We start from the raw sequence: 21846 nt of genomic DNA, 5'->3' as shown, positions 1-21846 counted from the left end.
TGTTATAATATTCATGCAGTCATTGTTCACTGTGGTTCTGGCGTTGAATGTGGTCATTATTACGCCTTGGTCAAAGAAGAAACGGACTGGTTTAAGTTTGACGATAGTCGTGTCACGAAGTGTTCTGGCGATGCATTGAATTTATTGGAGCCTCTGGAGACACCCTACATTTTGTTTTATGAGAGAGAGGACATTGTTGGATCAAGATCTTCAGATGATGTGGTGCTGCAGGTTTTTCCGGGTTTTCCTGCAGCTGAAAAAGCAAATGCGCCACTGGAATCAATGAAGTCGCCCCGGAGCGCCAATTAATTTTTATTGTTGTATTTATTTTATTTTTAATGTCATAAATTATTAACCTGTAAATTACTTCATATCAATTTTCATTACAATATAGAACTTCATATTATATGTCTATACTTAACAACTGTCGAATTTTTAAAAATTCGACAGTTGTTAAGTATCAATTTTTTTCGCAATTCGCTGATGTATAACCTCGATTTTTTCAATGATAGTATATAGAAAGGAAAGCCTTCTGCCAAATTTTAGTTCCTGATATTTATTGCAAATGAACGTTTGTACAAATTTCCAAAAGTCCGAAAAGGTCTACCTAATCATCAAGAAAATAGCTCTATTGTTTTTCATTTCAATATTTTTTGACGCGCGACCACTCATTTTTTTGTGATTCCATCAACTTTTGGCATAAAAATATTGCATACAAAAAAAAATCGCATCTTGGCATAATTTTGAGATTTATGAGAAAAATTGAGGTTCGACCTCAGAAGTGAACGTCAAGCCGTTAGGTCGAAATCTTTTTTGGATCAGGAGATATCCCTTTTTGATTTTTTTAAAATCCAATTTCCTTTAGTGCATCACTTCGTTTTCATTGATTCGAAATAATCGTAATACCGCAAGTGTATATTATATTAGAAATCACACGTTAGAAGGTAAGACCTCGTTAATCCTTGGCTCGCACAAGTTTCGACTTTTGAGGGTTGTCGTTCGTAGGGGTGCGACAACTAGTTAACGGAAAAATAGATTTCAAACAGACTAGAGAAGGTAGAAAATTATAATTGGACCCACATATAAGTTTTGAGGACTGACCCTATATTTTTTTGCAGAAAGATGGCCTCACGAGAGGTTATTCCAAGAACGAATTCAGCGCCACCTCGAATTTATCTCGCGATAGTTCTACAGACAGGCTTGCCGAAATCCAAATCAACACTCCACTCACTGGAGGCCATCATTCGACCTCCGACACCCCATCACAGGTAAGTCAATTTTAAATTTTATGATCCACCAACATATTCATTTGTGAATGTACAGTGTGGTCATTTCAAAATATTACATTTTCCTCATATCTGTATCCACGCAATCGAGAAACATGGAGAGTCAAGAATTGTTGCGATCTAAAGCCTCTGACCGTAGGGGTTTGCTGGCCAAACTTCGATGCTATGACTTGTCAGATCATTTTTGTATATGGCTCTTCAGCTTCCGGATAAAACGTTCCCAGCAAGTGGCCGTAGATGGATATCTTTTGAATACTTTCATCATCAAAGCTGGTGTTCCCCAACGATCCATATTGTCTCCAACCCTCTTTTTATTGGATATCAACGACCATGAACCCAATACATTGCTTTGCTGATGACTGCACACTTGTCTTGTCATTCCATTTGGATTCCAGAACATCGACTGCGGATACACATCTTCACCGGCAACAGGAGGTTGCGTTGGGGTAAAAGTAACCGGGTTCAATTCCATGCTCGAAAACCTAGGCATCGGTTTTCTCCAAAAAGATAAATGTCTTCGAACCGGATATAATAATTTCAGGACAGACAATTCCGCTTTCTGCTTCGATAAGTTTGTAGGGGGTTAAAATGGACACCAATATGTCTTGGCACAATCATGTCGTTGGAATTGTAAAGGCTGCTTATCAAAAGCTTGGAACACTGTTTCGAACCAGAAAATTTTACACACCTCAGCAACTTTTGATGCTTTAGAAAGCTTAGATCGAACCTTCTTTGGAGTATTGTTATCTTGTATGGAGTTCCGCCCATAAGCATACCCTGAGGCTGCTGGATTTCATCCAGAAAAGAGTCATCCGCCTGATTGGAGACGCGAACATCACTTGCAACGTTGATAGTCTGGAACATCGAAGAAAGATTGTAGATTTGTCTCTCTTCGAGAAATACTTTCACGGGAGGTGTTCAAGTGACTTGGCACATTTGATTTCACCAAGAGCGGTTCATATCTGAAATACGCGACGAACTGTCGCTGCTCATCGTTTTGAGGTTCATTTCAGCACATCTCCAACTTCAATGTTTTAAAAAATCTTTCATTTGGAGAATTGGAATAAGCCTGAGAACGTCTTTCCAAATGGATTTAACCTCCAGCGATTTGAATCCAATGTGAATTACTACTTTCGCATAGGTACCGCTTTTAGAGCGCCTTGAAGATTTTTCTGTAGTGCTTATGTTTGGTCCTAAAAAATAGTAACGAAGACAGCTACAGCAATTTTGCATCCTCCCTACTTTTGAACCTCAAAATTCTACTGGCTGCAATTCATGGCGTCTTCTCAGGGCACATGATTCTCGAACCTAATGATCATTACCCTCAAGGTGTGAATCTAGTCATACTGTCATTGGTTATTTATGTCGGTGCTATCTTATGCATCGAAGCTCCGTGGAAAGGACGAAACCAGCATAACCCTTTCGATGAAATAAGCTGAAACATTCTTGTGTTCACACATCAGGTTGTGTTGTGTGTCCTGTGTGTATTAGGTGTGTTGTGTTATTTGTATGTTGCCACAAAACAAAAAATAGAACAGAAAATACAAAACACAACATAATGTGTTGTACGTGTTGGGTTTGTGATGTGTGTTATGCGTATTGTGATTTGTTAATGTTATGTGATATGTGACTTATGTATTGTGTGTGTTATGCGAGTTGTGTGTGTTACAAGTGTTTCGATTGTCAGTATTCACAATCGCCTCCGGGTGATGACTGGACTATTCCTACGAGAGATGATTTTGATTAGAGTTTTCCATATGTTGCGTACTCTACGCTAGCTTGACCGAAAGCGTCGTTGGCCAACAACATATGTACAGCTTCTTTGAACTTTCTCTCAAACCAGTGTTTCTTCCTGTGGATGATCAAGGACAAGCACTGGTTGTAACGGTTTGCGGACTCTTGCTGTCTCCTAGCCAAGGTCTGTTCCACTATCACTTTGGAGTAACCATTCCGCTGAGGATCTTTTTTGATGATGCCTAGCTCCTTTTCGAAACCTTCCTTCGTATTACAGAGTCTAAAAGCACTATCCACTAGAGTCTTGATCATTACTTTTCGGTAGTTCGATGTAGTTGTTGGATTCGTGACTCAGATACCGTCCCGTATGAGTGGGTTTACTTAGTGTCGTCCTCTTCACCAACACGTCTAAGAATAGCAATTCGTTGTGGACTCATTTTTCCATTGTGAAGGTGGTCTTACGCTGTTGATGTGCTTCAGAAAGGTGTCTACTTCTGTATTCCCGTTGTTCCATACTATGAAGGTGTCGTCAACGTATCTAAACCAGACGCGAGGTTTCTTGTGGGCTTCTTCAATGGCCGGAGTTTCAAACCACTCCATATATGTGTTGGCTATGACTGGTGAAAGTGGCGATCCCATTGGCAGTCCACCAGCTTGCGTAAAAAATTCGTCTTTCAGTTGGAAATAGCAGTTCCTTACACAACATCTCACGATTACACCATAGGTAAGTTCATCCTCTATTCCAGGTCTTCGTCTTCGGATAGCTTCCTCTGTATGAAGTGCTTCTTCGACAGAAACGTTAGTGCAAAGGCTTTCCCGTCGAAACTGATTAATTGATCTTGCCCCGTGACTTTCAAACAAACATAGAACACGAAACATGACACATGGAACTAAGAACATGTCCGCAAGTCACACGTCATACATAGAACGTAACACGACATACGTCACACGTAACATTCCATGTCACGAGTCAGAAGTAACGTATCGCGCTGATAATTAATTAGATATGGTAAAACGTACAAAACTTCACAAAACTCTTATAACTTCTAGTTTTCTTGAAAGTTGCTGCTACTGGCCTTATAAGTGCAACTATAAATCAGAAATATTCGCCATTGGTTCCGCTATTTGCGTTTTGTGTGACAATAAACGGGGTTAGGAATCGATTGATCCGCCCGCTTGTTCCATCCCTGATGTTATAATAAATCACTAATTGCAGGCACGTATTGTTTATGCGAAATTTAATAGCCTCACGTTCTGAATCGGCGATGGTGCCTTTTAAAAATATCGTTCTGCCGATCCAGGGGCAACACTTCATGAATATTAAAGAAGTTTTCTCATTTTCAATTATATCCATTGAAAGCGGATCGCTTAGAATTATTTGAATAAGACGGTAACTTAATACTTTTATGGCACTTTGAGACAGTTATTTTAGTTGGTTGTATGAATATTTGGGGGTTAATGAACAAAAAAAGGACTATACTCTGTCCAACTAAGCCACGGAGTGTTTCAAAACATTATCATGCATAGTGCACGTGATTTCCCTGACAAGGCTGCTTGTACAGAGTCTCACTAAGGAATGACCGCTTTTTTTCAATAATATGCGGCTGGGTATAGGAACATTTTTCGAGTAGACTGTAGGGTCACACATTTTCTTCAGCCGTATCCCAGTATAACTAAGTTGATCTACAGAAACAACTGTTGAAAAGGGGGACAGTATTTCTAGAAACTTCTATAGATGGTGTCCAACTGAGAGCTTTCAGTTTGATAACCTTTTTCAGCACGTATAACTGAATTTCTATAGAAAATCAAGAACCGACCTGCGCCACTGCCTCAACAAATCAATAGCTAGTTATTTCAACTGGGCATATGTTCAAATTGGACTCCTGTTTTCAAACTGGATAGATCAAATCTGATGGCTGTTACAGCATGTTTTTCGAAACTGTCCAGTATTTTCCTATAGTGCTTGTGTTTTGCCCTTAAAAAAAGTTCTAACGTAGTCTATGGACCATGTATTGATAGTTCTGATATAAGAAGAGTACAAAAGGTTCAAAATTCTTGTTTGAGAATGATATATGGTAATATATCATGCGTAATAATAATAAAAAAGATGTATATAAAATTACTGCCGAAACTCCTCAACAGTGTAGCAGTTGATCCCTACAGCATACTTCTATATCATGAACACTCTATCTACAGAGGAGCTTGCGTCCCAGTTCAATATGCCATATCTGAGGCAAGAATTAAAATTCGCATAATCAAGCGTAAGTATAATCTCTTGGCTGAGTGGAGAGATACCTGAGAGAATAAGAGGTATCCCAGGTATCTAGTTCAGTATTGAACTAGAACTACTGAACTAGACGCCTTCCTGAAACACATCAACAGAGTAAGACCTTCCATCACTTTCACAATGGAGAAGGATCAGTTGCCATTCTTAGAAGTATTGGTGAAGAGGATCGACACTGAGTGGAACACATCTGTATATCGAAAACCCATTCACACGGGACAGTATCTGAACCACGAATCCAACCACTATCACTCGACTAAAAGAGGAATCATCAAGACTCTATTAGACCGTGTGTTCTGGCTCTGTAATACTGGGGAAGGTCTTGAGAAGGAACTAGACATCATCAAAAATGATCTTCAACGGAATGGCTACTCCAAAGCGATGATGGAACCGATTTTGGCTAAAAGACAGCAGGAGCCTCGCAAGGAAGAGAAGATGTCACAACCAGAGGATTATCGGAAAAAATAAGAAGAATTGGAACCAAGTACAACATCAGAACCTGCTTCAGATCCGGAAATACTATCCGTAGCAGCCTTACGAAAACCAGGCCACCAAACGCAGACTGCGATTTCATTAATATACCGGACACCCTGTGACTGCGGAAAATCTTATATCGGTGAAACTAAGAGGCCGTTGAATGTTCGCATTGCCGAGCATGAGAAACATACACAGCGAGGGGAAACCAGCAAATCAGGTATAGCAGAGCATGTTTGGACCCATCAACATAACATCGAGTGGTCCCAAGCTGAGATCATACAAAAGGAACATTGATTTAGGAGGAAATTCAAAGAAGCCGCACACATGTTGTCCAACAATTATTTCAGCCAAGCTAGCGTAGAGATACGCATATGGAAACCCATAATCAAACGAAACATATACAGTGCGTGGCAGAATTTCCATTTAGATAGATCATTTGCGAAAACTAAGTGAAGAAAAGGTCCCAGAATGGATTGATGAGGCACACCATCGGCAATGTGTTTTTTGAAACTTATATTCCCCCACATTTTCACTATCTGTCTCCTATATTTTAGATAGGAGGTCAATAAATTGAGTGGCAATCCTCTAATCCCATATTTCGAGAGTTTTTCCAGCAAATAGCTGTGATTAACGCAATCAAACGCACGTGAAAACGTGACCAAAAAAAGAAAAATAAGCACATATTTTTGTGTCCATCGCCGTTATTGTTCGACTATGAAAGTCGAAAGAGCTGAATCAATGCTTTTGTTAGTCGTGAAACCATGTTGTAATGGTGATAATAATTACATCGCACTGAAATAACTATTTAAAAGCTCTTTTTAGTTTCATTTCATATAGTTTAGAAATGCTAGAAAGAATACTAATCGCTCTATAGTTATTGAATATAACTATCCACTTTTTTATATACAGAGTGGTCCAACGAAAAGTATGCACCTTGCTTTTAACCTTTTTTTGTAACCTAATGCAAAAATGCTCGGACAGGTCAATTTTGTTTTTGAGAGGGACACATTTTAGATGTATTTTTCTACCTGTGCCTTCAACCCCCTAACGAGGGTGAGTAACAACCCTATAATTTTAAATGGAAAGTGGGGTCGAGTGATACATCATTTGAAAGGGCACAAAATTATCTTTCCAATGATACCTAATTTGTTGTATTTCACTCAAACATGTAGGTATTATGAAGAAAAACAACTACAACCCAGTACTTTGAAATGTGTAATTGACTTGGTAGAATCCTACTTCAGCAAGTGCTGAAAATGTGACCCATTTGCTTCCACACAATAATACAGATTTTGTTCAAATCTATTCCCAACATTCTGTAGCATATCAGGTGTTATACTTCTGCACTCTGCTGTAATTCGTTGGCGAAGATCTTCTATGGACTCGGACTGCGTAGCAAAACATTCATTTTACAAGTGTCCCCAAAGGAAAAAGTCTAAAGGCGATAAATCAGGTGACCTGGCAGGCCATTCGATGGGGCCTCTCCTTCCAATCCACCGTCCAGGAAACCGGTCATCTAAAAACTCTCTTACCGGAGCAACATAGTGAGGAGGTGCTCCATCTTGCTGGAAACGAAGCCGATCATCATTATGATTCTGGTCGTTTTCAATTATTTTTGTTATGAGAGGATCAATTGTATCTTCAAGCATGTTCAGGTAGACCTCACCAGTTAAATTACCAGGAATAAAAAGTGGCTCTACGATATGACTACCTAATATGCCACACCAGACATTGATTTTTTGAGGGTACTGGGTATGAACCTCTCGGAATAAGTGTGGGTTACTGTCATCCCAGTAACGGCAATTATGCCTATTCACAGCTCCATTCAAAAAAAAAGTACTCTAATCGGAAAAGCACGTGTTGAATGATAGGTGCGGATCATCAATTAGTAGCTGGCTCAGTTGTTTACAAAATTGCAGCCTTCTATCAGGATCATCTTCATTGAGTTCCTGTACTAATTTAATTTTGCACGGATGAAATTTATAGGCTTTTAATGTCCGTATTATGGACGAACGGGAGACACCTGAGGCTGCAGCAAGCTGACGGGTACTTTGAGTATGATCCAATTCAATATGTCCCAAAACAGCGACTTCCACTGCTTCATTTCTGATCGGTTTCCGTGGCTGATGTTCCACATTACAGACAGATCCGGTATCAACAAACTTTCCAACTTGGCAACTTGGCGAGCAGTAAGTCTAGCACAACTTTTATGTTGATAATAAAGTTTAACAATTTCAACTCGTTCAGAAATGGAATAAACCATTTTTACAGTAAAGTTGAAACAATTTCAAAAGCAACCAAACTGAATCAATGAACGTTTGCCTAATTTTTTTTTGTACACTTACCTGCTGTTGTTATTTGAACCAAAAAAACGCACGAGAGAAATTGAGGAATATAGTAGTGATAAAAATGCCATTTTTTCCGCATTTTCATTAACACCAAAAATATCGAGTAAATGTTCTTGTTTTTTTTATAACTATTCAAGTAAATACAACAAATTAGGTATCATTGGAAAGATAATTTTGTGCCCTTTCAAATGATAAATCACTCGACCCCACTTTCCGTTTAAAATTTTAGGGTTGTTACTCACCCTCGGTAGGGGGTTGAAGGCACAGGTAGAAAAATACATCTAAAATGTGTCCCCCTCAAAAGAAAAATTGACCTGTCCGAGCATTTTTGCGTTAAGTTACAAAAAAAAGGAGAAAAGCAAGGTGCATACTTTTCGTTGGATCACTCGATATAGGAGATACACAGGCTAATTTCAGATTATTTATTTCACATAAATTAAAGGATACTGGTTAACTCAGTATGTTCAACCGTCGAAAATATCATGCAGTGTGTTTTTTCTTACAAAATTTTGAAAAATAAAATCCCTCAATTGTTGACTGAATAACGATTCTTATTCAGTCAACAATAGTTTGTTGCCTGTATCGTTTGATTTGGATTATAAAATACTACTACTCATCAATCATAGGTGGAGAACAAAATACTTCATTAGAGTTCGAAGATGTATTATTTTATACATTGGTAAATAATAAATGTTTTTTAAGTATCATTAATGCAAAGTAGAAATAAAGTACCCAGACGAGGAGCAACTAATTTCCGCTGAGGCGTTCGTGTGTGAGTGGAAAAAATTATTTTATACACTTCAAATAAATTGATATATGCATCCTCTATGAATTTCTAATGCCCACCACACTGCTGGTGACGACGTTCAAGCCCGCACAAATCGTTTTGTTACTGCTGAAGGTTCAGTTTTTGTGCGCTCACCGGTGGTTTTTGTCCGTCCCGTTCGGAGATTACCGTGGCGAGGGTGGTTTTTTTAGTGGTAGTGCCGTATTTCATACTTCACGGCCGTGGATTATGATAACGCCCCCTAGATAGGGGATATGGTAACGGTCAAGTTGAACATAACTCCGGTTGAGAATCATCATGGGGTAGGTTTCTTTTCTTTAGGTAGATTTGGACTGAGAGAGATTTTTTGCAAATACAGGGCTGAGTTGTGTTAGACTATTTATATAATGACTTTTCGTCAGTATTGTTAGTGATAGTAATACATATTTACTTTTAATAGCACAGTTTTTCAATTATAAGCAGTTTACTAGTGAAAGTAGCTGAGAAATATTTGCTTCGTAACTTTTTTTACAGATCTTTAGCAATAATTGCTTCAAAACCCTGCTCATTGAAAATTATCTAATTCACATCAAGTTCTAGTACCGACTGTAGTTTCAATTATTCCTCATAATTTCCAAGTTTCTGAGAAAAAACAAAATCACAACAGAAGAATTTCTCATTTCTGATAGATCATTGAGTAGGTATTTAAATTTTATAAAGTGTTTGAAATCGAACTGTAACAGCTCTAATGATACACCAACTTGTGCCTCTGAAGTCACGGAAGTTATTCCATCATCCATGGATGCATATATATTCATTTTTCAATGAAACGAACTTGTAACGGCAAATCTTGGTTCAACAAAGATTGCGAGCAAGCTGCAAACTTAGAATAAATGAAAGCAAAGAACTTCACAATCAAAGAATTTGGGATAAACTGCTTGCCAATCCCATCAATCGACTAAAAGAGGAATCATCAAGACTCTGCTTTGGGGCTCTGTAATACGAAGGAAGGTCTCGAGAAGGAACTAGACATCATCAAAAATGATCTTCAACGGAATGGCTATTCCAAAGCGATGATAGAAAAGACTTTGGCTAAAAGACAGCAGAAGCCTCACAAGGAAGAGAAGCCGTCACAACCAGTGCTTGCACTTCCCTACATCAGAGGATTATCGGAGAGGATAAGAAGAATTGGTTCCAAGTACAACATCAAAACCTGCTTCAGATCCGGTAACACTATCCGTAGCAGCCTCACGAAAACCAGGCCACCAAACGCGGGATGCGATTCCAAGAATTGCATTTACCGGATAGTAGTGTCACCTATATTGGTGAAACTGAGAGGCCATTAAATGTTCGCATTGCCGAGCACAAAAAACACACACAGCGAGGGGAAACCAGCAGACCATGTTTGGACCCATCAACACAACATCGAGTGGTCACAAGCTAAGATCATACACACAGAGGAATTTTGCTTTAGGAGAAAATTCAACGTCTTCAGCCAAGCTAGCGTAGAGATACGCAGCATATGGAAACCCATCATCAAGCGAAAAATGGCCAACTTCTGCCAAACGGACATCTCCCACTGAACCAGTGAAGCAGAAAAAATGGAAAGCGGGGATAAGTGAAAGTACTCGAACGACCCATAAATAGTCATCTCTCCGAGGAATCAGTCGTCATCACCCGAAGACGATTGTAGATACTAACAATCGAAACGTCGTGAACTAACGTGGCTTGGAATATCTTAACTTTGCATTTTTATTTCTTCATTTTTGTTCAATCGTTCTATTTTTACTTGTACTTTATTTCACTATTATTTCATTTCAGGTTATTTTTGCTTGATATAATTGTTATTTTCAGCTATTCATTTTTAATTCTTCTTTTTTTAGTTGTTTCAGGGATTTCAAATAATTTTTAATATTAGACAATGGAAGTCCGAACTAGTGAAATTCATCATAAAGTTTTTACCCAAGAACTGATTTCTCCCAAAAGATATACCTCATGCAATTTATCTTTTTCAAAATTTGGAAATTTTGTCTGCAAATAAAATTTGTTACACAGGGAATATACTTCTGATCTTATTAAAAATTCGAAGGATTATACATTCGAAACCAAGATCTATTGGAGAGAGTTTTGAAGCTTTTCACCAACATATCGTATTGGAAATTTCATGAGAGATGTTTTTGCCATATTTACAAAGAAAATATAATTTTCAGGCCTCGCAATTACTTATTTGTGAATATTTTGTGAAGTGTTCAACAATTCCTTCATGTGCTACCATGAATAGATTAGTATCTTCGGCATATGATACTACAAGGACATTGTGGTTGTGAAAGAAGTTGATCAAATCACTCGCATATATCAAAAATAGCAAAGGTCCCAGTATTGAACCCTGGGGAATAACTTCCTGAATTTTTGTGGGTTTCTTTAAAAAACGTTCATATTTTTGTGTGAATTCTTCAAGGTACGATGTTCATGTTATTTATTAAGATACCCCAGTGATGAAAATGCTCAATGAAAATTATGATTATATTCAATTTTCTTCTGAAAACTCGAGTGCTGCTTTTTGCAAAGGTTCTAGCATCATTCCATAATCATTCTTGTGGATTTACTCTAGATGATTTTCTGCACTAATTGAAAATTTACAGCAAAAAAACTGAATTTCGAGTAAGATCATACACGAAGATAATAAAATCCTCGGGCCCTCGGAAAATCCATCTTAACCAAAACGAAAGACTTGCGATAAGTATTTCAATTAGGAATCCGCTCAGTACAGATATAAAGATAATGGATCTCCTTTATCTTCCCACGGATCCCATGTCTCAGCGGAAATGAGGCCACATTCATGGCAAAAAAACCCCGAGGTTCATCCCCCGAGTAGATTTCGTGATTGGTGGATTATGAAGCTCGTTTGAAGGGACTTTCATCAATATTCATGTTATTTATATGTTTCCTGATGGATCGGACGTGAGGATATTTTGTAACGGGCAGATATGAATGACTTTTCGGCCGTAATAGGCCTGTCAATAACAAGCGCCATATTTGGCGGTTTTTATTAGCCATATTACGTACTAGACGAGGTGAATCACGATGGGAAAGATTCCATTTCGCAGCAGCGAGGCAGGGAATTGTTTCAATTGTTATAAACAACTACGTCCCTGGCTAATACCATGGCGGACACTGGCCTACACCCGACAAATATTTTTCCTACTTCTCTGCTGCTTTGTTAAGGAAATTGAGTTATTGAATGCTTACAGTTTCAGAATGGAGTTGGGTTTTAACGTTGGGAAGTCGAAGAAATCCAGTGTCGTTCACCAATGAAGAGTAAATACTATTTGTAACAAATGACCAATGGCGTTACCAAGAACTAGTAGAGACGGACTGTGACTGTTACAAACCGAACCAGCATGATTACGTCACGCATGGCAACAAGTTGAGACGAGTATATACGAGGGCGATTCCGGAAGTACCGGTCCAACAAAAAAAAAACATAAAAATTTACTCCGCGCTTTCAGTAGAGGATCATTGAGTATCGCTGCCTCAGCCACCGTATTCACCAGACTTGGTTCCCTGCGACTTTTTCCTTCTCCTATCAGAACTGTTTCGAGGACTGAAAAAAACGCACAAGTGTATTCATTAAATCTGAGGGGGACTACTTTGACGGAGACAAAATGGAAGTTGATGAATAAATAAATGATTTTCTAGAAATGTGTTTCTAGTATATCTACTGTATTTCAGACCCTTTTCATCCGTCATCAATCGGAGCTCAAACACACAGACCTTGTACATTTTTCCGAAACACACGATGCTAGAACATTTCGCGTCTTGAACCGCATCATCAATTTCCGTTCTCCCTAATCCCGGCTTCTTTTTCCAGGAGAATAACCAGCAGCAACGCCTCTTGTCGGCAGTTCGAAGCAGGCTAGGTCAAGTCGTGGAATCCCTGAGAGCAGCCGTCAGATTCCGCAGGCTGTCAAGAAAGGAGTCGCCCAGCTGGCTATTCGACAAGAGCCACCAGGAGGCCTCGGCGGAAAAGGACGATTTCCAGGGCCCGATTTGCATGGGCCACAGGATCGTTGTGAATCCTACGTTGCCCTCGCATTATGTCGTGAGTATTTCTGGGGAGTATTCATGCAGGGTTTGTATGAAAGAAACCACACGTGCGGCCATCTATGAGACGAATCCAGAACCACGTCAATTTTTATTACTGAACAGAAATTTTTCAAGCATACGTTCATACTCACCCCTTCTCCCTTTTGGAGTAACGGGGGTTCAAAATAAATATGATGATTGTTTTGAGGAGATATACAGGGCGGACGTAAAAAGCCCCTCCTCTCTTAAATTTCGCATGGGGAAAGGTATCAAAGTCGGGCAAAATTTACATGAAAAGGAATCATTTCAGTACTTTTTCATGGAAAAGCCAATAATGTGACATCACCAGCCACTGAAAGGATTTTTTTTCAAATTAAAAGGGATGTCTTGTGACATTTCGTATAAAAGGTATTTCAATTCTCTATTTTTTTGATTTTAGATAACCGGTTGCGAAGTTATTGTAGTTTGAATGTGGGAATAGGTATCTCATAACTCCTTCACCAACTGGAAAGAGAAATTGATTATCAACATGTTTTGAAGTGATAATTTCTTAAGGAAGGGTAAACCGCTTGGTAACGTAACGCATAACGACGTCAGTATGTCTTGTTCCCTTTCTCCTCACTCCAAGTCCGGCCGGGCACGGACCACATATTTGCAGTTGAGACAACCACAACATTGTGGCCACGTTGACTGCACTTCGCGGTTGACCCAACCACATTTTTGTGGTCGACTTGTGGTCTTATAAACCGCACTTGCAGTTGAAGCAACTGACATCTATATTTTGTGGTGTCAGAGTTTAGTGCCAGTTTTAATATGAATTTCGAAGAAGAAGCAATACTACTTCTTATTTTGAGGAGAAGGAGAAGACGAAGGTACGATCGTTTTGGGTACATCCACTTCAGGAAGGAAATTTCTATACTTTCTTTGAAGGTGGTGGTAATATGACATAGATTGATTTAAAATCCCTGAAAGAATCTGTAAAAAAATTGAAAAGATTAGCTGAAAAAACAATTTTATAAAGTAAAAAACTGAAATTACAATGAAATAACATACAAGCAACAACCGGTAAACTCCGACAAGACGAAAAAAAAATTTAATTACTTCAGAATGTCCATGAGTTCTTTTGATGAATTGATTAGAATTTTGAAATCAAAAACTGAATGCTGTGAGACCAATATGAGAAAAAGTACGCGACGGTGTACGCGGTTGGGTACGACTGCAAGTTTGTGGTTAGTGTACGGCGGATGTCGCGATGACATCTCGGCGGAAATCAGCGGCAAGTTGACTGCAGACGTCCGTTTTGACTTTGGTGAACGCCCGTGTACGTGTAGTACAGTATTTCTTATGGGCGGCTTGAGTTCGCTGAAACGCGACTGCAATTGTGTGGTCCCACCGCAAAATGTGGCTCGTGTACGGGCGCTCTAACGCACAGCGCCGTATTTCGGACAAACGATTTCCTCGCCTCTCTTCGCATGTCTCAGTGTTCAGTGTGCGGTCGGCATATACTGTTGACAGTGAGCATATAACGTAACACTATCACCGCTTTCGAAAGCTCGAAGATTCTCACGGACAAAGTATGATGAGCTGTTTTCTCGGGTTTCGCTCCGTGTTCTGTGTATTTTATTCTCATAAGGATTATTTTCACTGATATACTGTTGTCCGAGTTGAACCGCGTCTGTAATTTTCATCTCTTCGACGTTTCGGCAACTGATTTGGAGCCATTTTTAAGAATCACTTAGATTTATACTTACATGACTCGAGGACGAGGTCGTAATCTCTCATGTCCCCAAGTTTTGTTACTAGCTCTATGATTGTTGTCTTCCACTCTAAGTTCACTCTACCCCCCTCATGACCCCTCCCGGGTTGAGTGCCCTGAAGTAGAAGTTTCCCCCCCCAGCTATTTAGCGAGAACCTACTACCCCACTCTATCCACCCCCGCTCTCCGAGCGGTCCTCAACTCACTGATGGGCACTTCAGCAAGATTGACATCTGACCTCTTTTGGTCGAAAGTCAGCCTTTAGGTGCTATTCTTTCGCCTGGTCACTCTATTGTTCGAGGCCCATATTAATATTGTAGTCCGGTCTGCCTGAGCGGGTACCTGAGATATTTTCAGGTATCTTGCGTGACAACAATGACATTCATGTTTGTGGTAGTCTCTGCGAATCATCTCGCTTGTTAAGGCAGTTAGGACGTTTTTCAATTTCGATTGCTTCCCGAATTATCATGGCCTGAATATTTTTCCGTAGCAATGGTCTTGGTGTTTTCGAAGCTTACTGTGTGGCCTGTTTCCTGGTGGTGTTTAAAGAGAGATGATGATGTTCATAGGCTCTGTTGGAAATTCTTCTACTGGTCTGGCTGATGTGAGTTGTGGGACATGAATAATGCCATTGCCTTCCGCTGACCTGGCCATAGAGCCTTGCAACTAGGCATCTTCCCTCTATCTAACGCCACCACTGTCAATGGAACCCCTACTCCTCCGAACTCACCCCCCTTCGTGTAGTCGACGTTTTAACGCCGGCCACACGAAGGGACGAAACCAACGGGGGTAGAAGACCCATTTATCTTTATTGTTACTACAAATTATTACATTCAATTTCTACAAACTTAAAATTTACATTCTTCAACAATAACTATTATTTAACTAATGTCTATCTAACTACATCTACAATACATTCTATTATCTGGCGTTCCAGAATAATACATAACTTGGGGTTCACTCGCCAGGCCAGTGACAGGACTGGGGCGCGTATCGCTCATCACCTTTCCTATCAGTAATATATGTGGCAGTCTGCCCGTCTTTTATTCCCTTTCATCCCTCACCACACATTCCGCCCATTCATTCGCTACCCGAATCCATTCCTATTTATTCTCATTGATTCCCCTAAACTGCATTTCTCCATTTTCTCGCTCCAGTCGTTCCTTCCATTCGCGCCATCCGATTTTTTCTCCCTCCATGCACCTCTCTAGCACATGCTCTGCCGTTTCAGGCTCCCCCCAGCCACAAGGGCATGGCACCTCAGGTCCCAGGTTGAACCTGGCAAGGTAACCCGGGAAGTTACCATGCCCCGTGAACAATTGGACAGCCTTCCTCGACAGATTGAGGGATTCAAATCCGACTGTTCTACAGTACCTGTATAACAGTCGCCCATTCGTTCCTTCTTCCCACTCCTTCTGCCATTCTTCCCTTATACACCTTTTTATCCTTTTTCTCTCCTCATTCTTACTGTCCATTCTTCTTACATTCCAGGTAACGTTTTCCAGGTTGAGGCTCCGAGTTGCCTCTTCATGGGCTTTCTGATTGCCATGATTACTACACTGGTGGCCCCTACGCCATACTATTTGGGTCCGTGCCTCCCTTTCTTTCGTTGCCTCAATCATTCTCTGTATCGCTACTACTCTTTTATTCTTCGATCTTCCCGCATTCATCCTTTCCACAGCCACGGCAGAATCACTGACCACTCTCACGCTCTCGTTCATACTCCATATACCTATCACTTTCTCGAGCTCTGCCTCGTTCACGCTGCTCTGTCCGTTTATCCGTTCATTTCCTCGTACCCATTCCCCTTCGATCCTTTAGTACGCCCAACCTATGCCCATTCTTTCGTCTTCCATGTTCGCTCCGGCGTCCACATACACTTCAACCATACCCTCGTCCTCCGCTTCCTCCAGCAACATTCCTTGCATCCAGGGGAGTACCCTATCCATCCCTTTCACTCTGTCCTCAATCTTCCTTTCTCCATTCATCCTCCATTCATGGTATCTGGCCTTGACTTCAACATGAAGTGGCGCAATACCCGAGATCACGCTGAGCGCCGCCGTCGGCGCCGTCCTGTAGGCCCCACATGAGGCAATCAGGAATGGCCTTTGGGCCGCGCTGAGCTGTCTCCTGACTCTACTGTCGTGTACTCTACTCCCCCACACCTGCACGCCGTACATTATTGCAGGTTTAGCAACCCTTTCATAAATCACTCTAATGCTTTCTCTCCTGAGCCCGATGTCCCGCCCGGTCCATCTTCTCATTTTCCCTGCAAGCACGTTCACCTTCTTTCTTACCTCCTTGTGGTGCTCTATGAACAGCAGTCCAGAGTCCACCACAATTCCTAGGTATCTCACGCTCATACCGATCTCGATTTCCCTGCCATTCATTCTTATGACCGGGTGCCATAAGAATGAATGGCAGGGAAATCGAGATCGGTATGAGTTGTGTGACAGTGAGAACATGATATTTCGTAAATGCTCTGTGCTTTATTGCGTATCGTGTCCTTGGGTGTTCTTAAAAATAGTGGAGATTTGGTTGTTAGCTGTGAATACTGTCTTTACGTTATATTTCTTCAGAATTTGGCTCATTTTGTCAGTAACTCCATGGATGTAGGGGTGAAAAGCTTTTGTCTGATTGGCCTGTCCCTCGTGTAACTCGTGGGGTGACGCCATCCACGTATCGGAGCCAACGCGTGAGTTTGAGATGAGACGTGTCAATTTCTCTGGTCGAAAAAATAAAAATAACAGACGCGGTTCAACCCGGACAACAGTATATCAAATTACTGACCGCGGAAACCGGGCACGCGGTACTGACGACGCCCAAAATAATCAAGACTTCACTTTGTACATCTATAGATTGAGATATGCTATTCTTGTTGATTAATGGAACAACATGAACTTTTCCGTCGAGTTTTCCAGGCTATTTCACTAGACCAATCAATATTAATATTTTTTTTAAAGATGGTAGATGTATGACTCGATATTTTTGTCGAAGTGTACTTCGAGGATGTGGATAACTTCTACTTGCATTAACTACTGTAACGCATACCTCAAGATGCTTTCTACAACATATATTTAGTCAAAACAATTTTATTTATTAACACGATGTTGAAGTTTCTTTTCGAAAGAGACAAGAAGCCAAACAACCGGTTTTCCATTCAGCTATCACACGAAAATAAGAGTCAGCAAGGTACTTCTATGAATGAATAACAGCGAAACGTAAATAAGAATCAAAGAGAAAAACAATGAAAAAAGAGGATACTTCATTAACCATTCCCCAATCGAAGAAAAAGAACAAGAAAAAAGAGACGTAACTTGAAAACAACAACAGCTTCTTCAACATCGAAAGCACGAACAATAAGAGTCGAGAGTTTGTGACAAACTTAAATCCAAGTTTTCAATGAGGTGTTGAGTGAACTAGAAGAAGTCAGATGTGAATTAGGTGAGGATTGGGCATAGAAAATATTCAGTCTTTGGAAATGTTTATCTGATTTCAAATGCCCTTTACAGCTACCCAGCCAATAATTTCCGCATATCAACTCGCTATATGGGATGAAACCACCGAAAGGGGTAAGAGAAAACGCTGAGAGGAAGTACCTGTAAACCCACATAACAATAAACCTTCATAAAGGGGTCTTCTGAGAAAAGAATCGAAGAACGGAATACTTACTAAAAAGTTACTCAGTCTGTATAATACGCATTAGGATTACTGAAGAATATCCTCCGTGGTTGACTACTGAAATCAAGAAACTAATGAAAAGAAGAGACAATGCCAAAGTAAGACACAAAGAAAACAAGCACAAGACAACTGAATGATAGTCTGGAACATCGAAGAAAGGTTGGATATTTGTCTCTCTTCTATAGTAACTTTCACGGGAAGTGTTCAAGTGACTTGGCACATTTGATCCCATCAAGAGCGGTACATATCAGGAATACGCAACGGACTGTGGCTGCTCATCGTTTTGAGGTTCAACTCAGTACACCTCGAACTTCACATTGGGTATAGATTTCTGAACTATTTCGTCCAATTCCGTACCGTGGAAGAATTTATTTATTCTGCCTCCTCGACTATTGACCTTCCCCAACTAAACCAAAAGTGTGTCCCCGGAATACGGAACAACGTAGGAACAGAAATTTTCATTAACTTTCCGGAAAAAGCGGACGAAAACTTTCTCTGGATGCCGGTTAGCAATTCTGGCTCAGGATATCTGGAGAGAACGGATGACTCTGGAAATTGATTAGGCAATTACTAAATTAGTTGGGCAATTAATTCCGTACCGGGGAGCTCTTTTCCTGTCAAGAACTGGCAGGAAAGGGAATACACAAAAAAGAGGTTTATGGAAACGTAGTTGTAGTTTTTTTAATGAAGCACTTAAAATAATCAATTTTTTCAGGGACAAACAAGGACACAGGAACACTACAAGAAATATATTATTATAATTACTAAAAGGCGTGGCTTGTTTTCTCTTAATCAGATTTCCTGACCTTGTTTGTGCACCTTTTGAATCTCTATTGCCTTAGAAGGGGAGAAAATAGGGAATGAAGAAGTCCACAAGAAGCCCCGAGTCTGGCTGAGATACGTGGACGACACTTTCATAATATAGAACCATGGGAATGCAGAACTAGACACCTTCCTGAAGCACATTAACAACGTAAGTTTTACAATGAAGAAGGCCTCGAAAAGAACTAGGCATCATCAAAAATGACTTTCAACAAAATGGTTACTCCAAAGTGATGGTAGAACAGGCTTTAGCTAGAAGACGGCAAGAGCTCCACAAGGAAGAGAAGCCACCACAACCAGTACTTGTACTTCTCTACATCAGAGGATTGTAGAAAAAGATGAGAAGGATTGGTTCCAAGTATAACATTAGAACCTGCTTCAGATCTGGGAACACTATCCGTAGCAGCCGCATAAAAACCAGGCCACCAAAGGCGGGCTGCAATTCCAAGATTTGCATTTACCGGATACCCTGCGAGTGCGGAGAATTATACATCGGTGAAACTAAGAGGACATTGAAAGTTCGCATTGCCGAGCATAAGAAACACACACAGCGAGGAGAAACCGGCTAATCAGGAATAGCAGGACTCATCAACATAACATCAAGTGGGCTCAAGCTGAAATCATACACAAGGAAGAACACTGGTTTAGGAGAAAATTCAAAGAAACCGCATATATGTTGTCCAACAAGGCATTACACCAAACTAGCGTAGAGATACGCAACATATGGAAACCACAAATCAAGCGGAACACGACCAAATCCCGCCAAACGGTCAGCTTCCGCTAAAACCGATGAAGCGGAGAGAGGGAATAGGTGACTCGAATGACCTATAAATAGTCAGATCTCGGAGGAATAAGTCCAATTATCACCCGTAGACGATTGTGGATACCGACAATCGAAACGTCGTGAATTAACTTGGTTTGCAATCTCTTTAATTTTCATTTCTTGTTATTAATTTTTTAATTTTCATCTCGCGTTGATAGTTTGATTTTTTGATTGTTGCTTGTATTTTATTTCATTGTAATTTCAGTTTTTTTTTACTTAATATAATTGTTTTCAGCTTATCTTTTTTAATTTTCTACAGATAAATTTTCTACGGATAAAAGTCCGAACTGATGAAATTAAAGAAAATCTGTTTTTCCGTTAATTAGCTGTCGCCCTCATACGAACAACAACTCTCAGAAGTTGAGAAACTTGTGCGAGCTAAGGACTAACGAGGTCTGACCTATTAATGTGTGATTCCTAACACGTACTCATTAAATACTTTAAATACACCGTTTAATGTTTTAGTACTTTTTCACAATATTGTTTATCAGATCAGTCTAACTAGCCGTAGCCGTATCAAAAATTGTAGCTATTTAATATGCTTGAAATTTGTATTAATTTTCGACATAAAATCATGTCCATATATTCAGTTTTACAAGACGAAACTTATTGCTTAGACATTTTCATGTCAATTGTCACATTTTCCTTGTTGTCCATCTCTTGTCACTTGTCATTATTTGTTATTATTGTTGAAATTAGATTGAAAATCAATAAAAAACTGTGACTATTAAAGGAAAAGGTGGACATATTCTAATTATATCAATGTTCTTGGTTTTGCCTTTTTAGTACTTTTTGTTCGATCTAGTACTTTTTTCTTAACCTATTTTCAAAGTAGTACTATTTTCAAAGGTTTGTGGCAACACTGCTTGTAATAATTTTTAACCCTTATGTTTGGCAAGCTGTACCAATATAAACTTCAACAGGAAAGCCAACTACACACTATTATGAAGATGAAATGTTAGAAATTCGCAAACCTAAAATGACGAGCAGGAAAAGGAACAAATATATTTCTTTGGAAATATGTACTGAAACACTGATTATGTGAGTGGTACATTTATGTCTACAAAGCTGGGAGTATCCAGAATTGATCTGCGATAACTAAAAAACGTCTGTGGCTGAACAGAATCGAGCTGAGGATTCAGCTATTCTTTTTCTCTTTTTAGAAAACGAAACATCCTCAAAGAGACGCGAACGTGGTGTTTCAATAGTTCATCTAACACACGTACATTCAAAAGTGGGCGACATAGGATCGCAACGCCCACCTACTACGTAATCCTTGACACGCTGTCAACAAGAGGTTTGAAAAGAGTTTAATTTCGACCCCGCGCGCGATTCGCAATACTCGTTGGAGATTAGATTCTGGCTCTGTGTCGGAATGGCGCTGTTTGGGAAAATGGAATTTCGGAATTACGTCGTTGGTCGTATTGCTTTAATTTTGTGTACTCCTGCATGTCAAGTACCTGTCCGAAAAAAGAAGAAGAAAATAGCATGGTTTGTATGGCCTACCAGGCATCACGGAACATTTGAGAGGGTAGTAGACACATATTTGACAGGTTACTATAACAATGTGCTGAAAAGACAGCAGGTTGATCAAAAAAGTTCCGAAGGTCGGGAAATTGGTAATTATTCAAGTGTGAAATATTCTTAAGATCAAAGTAACTGTTATATGAATGATTTTCATATCGAAAAAATGTACTGAACTTTTTTCTATTCCATGATGTATCGAACAATAATAAATTTCGTTTTCAAAAATACGACCATTATTTTTGTCGTACCTAAAGGG

The 21846-nt window shown here is 39.8% G+C and overlaps 1 protein-coding gene across 2 annotated transcripts in view; it reads left to right on the top strand.

The window, feature by feature from the left end:
* CngA (Cyclic nucleotide-gated ion channel subunit A) overlaps positions 1-21846 on the top strand; it is a 129313-nt gene that overhangs the window by 82749 nt on the left and 24718 nt on the right. Inside the window, exons 3-4 of one of the 2 annotated variants that reach the window (XM_074171374.1) lie at positions 1119-1268; positions 12767-12997. In XM_074171374.1, coding sequence (XP_074027475.1) covers positions 1119-1268; positions 12767-12997 — 381 coding nt within the window. Of the gene's footprint in view, positions 1-1118; positions 1269-8986; positions 9219-12766; positions 12998-21846 lie in introns of those variants that run through there. The other variant, XM_074171378.1, reaches the window with a different exon arrangement.

The sequence above is a fragment of the Leptinotarsa decemlineata genome, unplaced genomic scaffold, assembly GCF_025532065.1.
Source record: "Leptinotarsa decemlineata unplaced genomic scaffold, Ldec_3_MD MMD2_P_RNA_scaffold_12, whole genome shotgun sequence".
NCBI lineage: Eukaryota > Metazoa > Arthropoda > Insecta > Coleoptera > Chrysomelidae > Leptinotarsa > Leptinotarsa decemlineata.
The sequence above is the reverse complement of the archived record's forward strand: the minus strand, read 5'-3'. Positions and strand labels throughout refer to the sequence as shown.